Source organism: Perissodus microlepis, chromosome 23, assembly GCF_051167445.1.
Source record: "Perissodus microlepis isolate ML-2025 ecotype Zambia chromosome 23, ASM5116744v1, whole genome shotgun sequence".
NCBI lineage: Eukaryota > Metazoa > Chordata > Actinopteri > Cichliformes > Cichlidae > Perissodus > Perissodus microlepis.
In genome coordinates this window covers 1157456-1164509 of record NC_140482.1, presented here as the reverse complement: position 1 = coordinate 1164509, position 7054 = coordinate 1157456, and the positions used below count along the sequence as shown (strand labels likewise).

Below are 7054 nucleotides of genomic sequence, written 5' to 3'. Positions count from 1 at the left end.
ACAAAAGCTCTTTTCTCACATCTCAAGTCCAGTTTACTCTTGTCCAGTCTACAGGTATCCGGTCTTTAAGACTGAAGTCACTGTGAGGGCTGAGAGTTGGAAAATTGTCTAAATTCTCCCATCTTTAATAAAAACATCAGTGTGGCTGCTTTACCAGGTCTAACAAGTAAGTTTAACATGCAGGCATCCATGGATTCTGCAGCTATGGGGCATATATGGTATCACTCTTGGCTGGAAGCAGTGCGTAAACAATGGAAAAAACACAAACTTTGTCCAAAAACCTCTCATGTTCAGCTGTTTCCCACTTTTTCTTTGGTCATTTTAGCCTTTTTGGTCAGGGTGAAGGGAGTACCTGCCATCAAACAAGAAGACAGCCGCATGTAACTACGATGGTGTTTGCTAGTTCACCTTACATGCATTAATGTAATAACGTGGTTAGCCTACTCAACATAAATTACACACGAACAGCATTAAGCTACTCACGCAGAGAAGAACGGCTGCTGCTGCATCATCATCCTCATCATTTCTGCTACACTGGCAGGGCTAGGGGCCAGGACTCTCCTCTTCGGGTTTTTGGGGGATGTTGCTAACTCCGGGTAGCAGGCACCACACCCGCAGTAGATGTGCACGGTGTGAGGTCTCGCAGCAAGCTATAAAATACGGTGCATTTCTCAGCTTTTAAAAAAACGCTATGCGTCGCCAGGTGTTTCATCAGATTCGAGGTGTTACCTCCTTTGACAGTATCACAGTATCACCTTAAAGCACTTGTTGCAGGCTGCTGAGTTTGCATCTTTTGCTGTGAAGTACAGCCAGACTTTGACCGCTTCGCTTTGGGCATTTTTAATCTGTAGCTCTGCTCTAAAAGAATGTACGTACCTGGACCCGCCTACTACGCTCGCAAAGGTAAAATGATTGGCTGGAATCCAAAGTGTGTGACATCTCAGGAAAAAAAAGTGTGCGCTGCTTTTCGGTCTGGTTACTACCGTTTCTGTCAGAACCGGTGCCATAATGGTACCGGATACCGGTACCCATCCCTATTAAACAGTGTGCAGCAGTTTCTCTCAGCAGTAGCATTTTGATGTGATAAGTATGGCGTGGAAGTCTTATGCTTCATTACATTATTTGCCTGGTTATCCTTTACCATAAACTCAGATACATTTAATCTGCCCAAACAGGGTATCAGACAGAAACTTCTCTGTAGCTTGCACTTGGTCGTTCTTATTTTTTGCACTGGAATAATCATGAGTGAATGATAATGCAAACCCATCTCTGGTCCTGCTGGTCCTGCTAGGTCGGTGTGTGGCCCTGTGTGCACACCTCATATTGTAGGGCAGGTTTGTTTGTTACCTTTGATTGTCATATCATCAACAACATTTTCCTATTTTTGAATGTCATCATAATTATAGTGCCCTAGTATTACACACTGTGTCTGCTTAACATATCAACCCTTACACTGGTCACTTGCTGTATGCAGGTAGTGCTGTCTGTTGTATTCATAGATGTGGAACTTTGTACTGTCTCTGTGCTGCATGGCGTCTTTCTCTTTGTTGAAAGTCACATCACCCAACTGGGAAGCAGCTGCTTTCACAGAAAAGATGTCCTGTAACTATAAGGGGATGTACAGTGCGTGTTCACTGCACTCAAAGACTAAACTGCATTTTGTACAATGAGCCAACTTCACGCAGTGTGTCCTCAGCCCAGTATCATGACAAAACGTGTAATAGCCACGCCAGTCCACTGTGTCGTATCACACTTTGGAGAGGCAGAAGTTGCAATAAGTTGTAGTGAGCTGCAGTACCAGCAGAGGGTGATACTGTATTTCAAGCCAACATTAAAAAAATCATAGGAAAGTGTTTAAGACATTATTACACATTTACATGTAAATACGTAAATATTTGCTGCGTACCATCATTGCTTCTGCAATGTACTTAATCATACCTCCCTGTCTCACTACCGACTGATTGGCTTTGAATATACTGTCTCCCTCTGCTGGTAATGCCACCTCTGCAGCATGCATGCCCATTTCAGGTTTTGAAGAGTCAAAGCGTGAAACAAACACCGATATCATATTACTCAACATGATATCGGTTTGGTGTCTCAGTCTGGAAACTTAATTTTTTGGAACTTGGCATAATGATATACCCTGCCCCAGTGTCTGCGATCAGACTCTTTTTCTGAGTGGAGCTTTGTATCCTTGTCACTTATCTGGACCTGGAAACCACAAGTGACATTGAGACTGAGGAGGTCAGGGACTGCTCTGACTTGGGAGCCTCTGGTATGAGGACCATGAGATGTACAAATGATAAAGTATTTAATAAGTGATTAAGAGACATTGTTTTAACATCTATTTGTAATTTTTAATAGGATAAAGTCAATCAAGATGATGCATACACAATCCTTCATCAACCGTTTGTCTGTCTTTAGTGTGTTTTTGCAGAGTTGATTTGAATCTCTATACTGGTCCTTAACATATTTCAAAGTTCTTACATGTAAATTTACAACAAACCATGTGTCAGATAAGGATGTTTAATAATTTATGTTATAATGAATACAATGCTCACTTAGCATACAAGATGTAACTACAGAGGAATCTATAAATAAATGAAAAAAGGGAATTTACCTTCCGGCTGAAGCAAACGTGTTTCCATCTTATCTCTCGGTAGATTTTGGAATTGCGCAACACTGCAACCTTCTGGATACTGAAACTCCAGCTAGTAAATCACACATCAGTCAACAGTCAAGATAACATGATTAGGAAACTCAGATACTTCTAGGTAATGGGACAGTGATGTCTATTTGTTCAAACATGAGATTCTTTCATCTGCCTTTCATGCATCTTCAAGTAGATTACTCTTGCAGTATGACTTTGAAATGTTTGACAAAGGTCAAGGCACATGCTCGCAGATGCAAAATCTCAAAAGCTTTTGCGTTCATTTCTATCAGACATCACTATAAGAGTGATCACGAAGTCCTTTAAATTAACATGTATACGAGTGTTGCTATTTGTTTCCCCTCAGCCAGAATATATTTTCTGTGTTTATGCACCGGCTCTCTCTTCCAGCACTCACATGAAAACAGAAGCGTCGTCAGCACTTCCTTCCTCCACACCAACACAGACCTCAGTGAAGGCTGAGAATCCGAGGCTTGGGTGTATAAACCCTTCGCCCTACAGTGATCTACAGTGTCAACTGTCAGCAGCAGTTACACTGTTATTTAGATGTTTTGACCAGTATGGATAAATGGAGACTCGGGTTTGCTCTGCTTCTGCTCCTCACTTCCTGTATGGACAACAAAGGTTTGCAAAACAGTTACTTTTATTTATGTAGGATCGCTTATGCAGCGCATTGTTGTTGTTGTTTTACAGTTAATCTATGTATTTACCAATAAATGTTGGTAATGTGCAAGTGGTAACTTAGCAACTGTATATCACACAGAACTGACTTCCAGTTTTACATATTTCAGCTGGTACGGAGATTCTTATGAAAATCATTGACAAACAACCAGATGTTACTCGAATATGCAGCAACGAAACGCTGAACGTTATCATGCTGATAGTGTGTAAGATCAGCACACAGAGGAGCAGAGGAGAAGAGTGCAGTCTGCTGTATCGACATGGACAAAACTTTGAGCATGGATGTGACTCCAGGTTCACACTGATGAAAGAAAATCAGACTGTGTTTCTCCACCTGACAAATTTAACACAGGAGGACAGCGGGAGCTACACCTGTGAGTGTGTACAGACTGGAGGAGCAGATAAGCTCCATCTCAATGTAACTGTGGAAGGTAAAGTGCGGATTTAATACCTTTTATAACCGAGCCTCACTGTATTACTGTGGTTATCGATAATTGGTATCATATCAATCAACAAAGGTTTGTATGAAGCTGGGGTCACCTCACAACTGCCCACATATCTTAATGTAGAGAAAAAACAATTGACCCAACAAAATCTGCTGTTAAGCAGTATAAACAATAAAATCAAAAGTCCCTTAATTTCAAGAACATATTACATGACACTATAGCAACAGAGGTTAATATCATGATGTTGCTTCATAATTAACTCATTAACTCACTGGTGCTTTTCTCATTTGTTTTTCTTTTCTAGGCACTGAAAGCCATGAAGTCACCACCAGTCCTACAGAAATACATTTTAAATTGTCTTTCTATGTTTTAATTGGAGTGCTTGTAGTCTTAATCATATCTGGAGTCATCCTTGGATTTATATACGTAACAAAATGCAGCAGGTAAGAGATTATTATATTAATATATTATAATGTCTGTGAAGGTTCTCAGTCAGTTCTCAGTATTATAACACGGTTAGGGAGTATAACCGTATTATAATCATATTATATAATATTATATAATCATATTTACTGAGGCATTCACAACATCTCATGCAAACTCTGTCACATATTATTTAATGTAACATTTATCTTACGCTGACGCTCATCTTATGGTCGATGTGTCTTTATTTGTGTAATTCTCCTGCACAAGCTCTTTGTTTAAAATCCACATATATAAAATAAATATTTTTATCTCAGTTCTAAGAAAATGCAGAATTTTTGAAAAACATTTTTTTGGTAAATTGTTTTCCCAGCAGAAGACGACAGGTGCCAATAACCAGTCCTGAAATAATAACTGATCCTGGAAACACAGAAGCGTACATGGTAAAATGTTGCACTTACTGCATTTTGTTCCTGCTTTTCATTGACTTAGAACTTTTTACTAACTGAGTGTGTTTCACTTTACAGGCAGCGGGAGAAATTGAGCCATACAGTATCTTCATCCAAACAGAAAATGGGCTTTATTCAACTTCTAAAATAAACTTAAATCATATTACTTGAAATACATTTGATGTAAATTGAGGTATGAATTTGCAGCACTTTTATAATAAGTATCTATTTCCTAGTGAATAAACAGTGAAGCTGGACTTGCAATCTCCAAAGCAATGATGCTTTACTATTAGTTTCACTTATTGTTCATTAGTAGAAGTACAGTTTATTTTAATCTTTTAAGAGTAACGTTTTATATCTGAAACTTAAATATCAAGTCACACTGTCTTGAGTGACAAAATAGACTTTTATAGCACATATTCAGTTTGTTGATTTCAGAGCTGTAATAGCTTTATAGCAATATTTAGATCTTGACTGATGTTGGATGTTTAAGACTGATACTGATACCAATATTTAGTAATTTCAAACTCAGATATTTATTCTGGTGTTGTTGTCTTTGAGACACACAAAGATAAACAAATTTCCCAAACATTTTTTAAGGGTTATCTATATAAGATAATATCATAGGGAGCCGGAGATCGACAGACGGATTGGGGCTGCAGCTGCAGTAATGCAGACGCTGCACCGGTCCGTCGTGGTGAAGAGGGAGCTGAGTGTAAAAGCGAAGCTCTCAATTTACCGGTCGATCTACGTCCCTACCCTCACCTATGGCCACGAGCTGTGGGTAGTGACCGAAAGAACGAGATCGCGGATACAAGCGGCAGAAATGAGCTTCCTCCGAAGGGTGGCTGGCCTCTCCCTTAGAGATAGGGTGAGAAGTTCGGCCATCCGGGAGGGGCTCAGAGTAGAGCCGCTGCTGCTCCACATCGAAAGGAGCCAGCTGAGGTGGTTCGGGCATCTGACAAGGATGCCTCCTGGGCGCCTCCTGGGTGAGGTGTTCCGGGCATGTCCCACCGGGAGGAGGCCCCGGGGCAGACCCAGGACACGCTGGAGAGATTATATCTCTCGGCTGGCCTGGGAACGCCTTGGTGTTCCCCCGGATAAGCTGGAGGAGGTGGCTGGGGAGAGGGAGGTCTGGGCCTCTTTGCTTAGGCTGCTGCCCCCGCGACCCGGCCTTGGATAAAGCGGATGAAGATGGATGGATGGATCATAATGCAGTTTAAAACAAAATCCTGTTTTTTTTATATTAACAACAGGTCATGGATTCCTCATTTGTTCTCTGCCCAACTTTGCTCGGATCAACCGGTTCTTGTGTTTGGAGTTTCAAACACATCTGTAGCCAACAGGGGACTGCAGAGTGCCCTCTTATGGACAAACTATGTAACAGTCATGGTTGAATGGTGTTTCTCCCGTCTCTACTTTTAAATTTTTTTATTTATTAGTTAATGTAAATACAATATATTGACTGATAGATTAGCTCAGCTGATATATCAGTTAATAAAAATAATGATAATCCAAAACCAAGTTATTATGTCAAACAGCGTCATGCAAAAATCTTTTTTGAGGCATGGTGCGAGTTCACTACACTGAGATTTGTAACCCACTTTAAACCACTATGTGAAACAATAATTAGCATTTCCGCTTATCGTTATCTAAGTATGGGTTGTTGAGTGTTTCAGGGCTTTTTCAGTTAATGAGCCGTAACCCTGACCTCACACCATCTTCGAGCTTCCTGTATCAGCTTCCTCTTCTCACAGACAGATTTTGCTCTTTTGCACTTTACCAATGTTCCCCACGCAGTTGGTTTTAAACAGGGACTCCCCAGCAACAACCACCAAACCTCTGTACACAAGTGCATTTTCCAGGCTCTCTTCCTGGAATTTAATATATATGAAACTACTGAAAAGGCCAACAGGAAAATATTGTGTCTGAAAGAAAAGGCCTTTACTGTTTCGTGAATTGTGCACGCATCTATAATGACAGTTTTTTTTTTTGTTTTTTTGTCCTGTAATTTAAAGCAATTCACCTGAAAAAGATCCTAATAAAATACCTCATGTTAGACGCAAAGTTATTCCTTTACTTTTTTCTTTCTTTTTCTTTTGCCTGTCAACTGCAAACAATTTTAAAACAATCATATTCATTTCATTTCTCAGATTTGCACATGGTGACCAAAGTTGCACATAGACTAAGCCTACATAAAAACTTTTTATATTTATCCTTTAAGTCTGTTGAATGCCACCAGGGCTACAGGTGAAGAAAATGAAACTAAAGCGGTCATATCACATCTAATTATTAATTTAATTATAATCTATCAGATTCTCCTGTGTCTTGATGACAAAGCATAGATACTTACATAATGTTACTTTACACATTTGGCATTTTTG

At 40.0% G+C, this 7054-nt stretch overlaps 1 protein-coding gene across 1 annotated transcript; it reads left to right on the top strand.

Annotated features, from left to right (window-relative positions):
* Positions 1 to 3142: 3142 nt before the first annotated feature.
* Positions 3143 to 6724, top strand: LOC146360631 (uncharacterized). Its single transcript, XM_084921242.1, has 5 exons — positions 3143 to 3295; positions 3463 to 3783; positions 4103 to 4241; positions 4595 to 4664; positions 4749 to 6724. The coding sequence occupies exons 1-5, from the start codon at positions 3232 to 3234 to the stop codon at positions 4839 to 4841; spliced, it is 687 nt and encodes a 228-aa protein (XP_084777368.1). The 5' UTR covers positions 3143 to 3231; the 3' UTR covers positions 4842 to 6724.
* Positions 6725 to 7054: the final 330 nt, after the last annotated feature.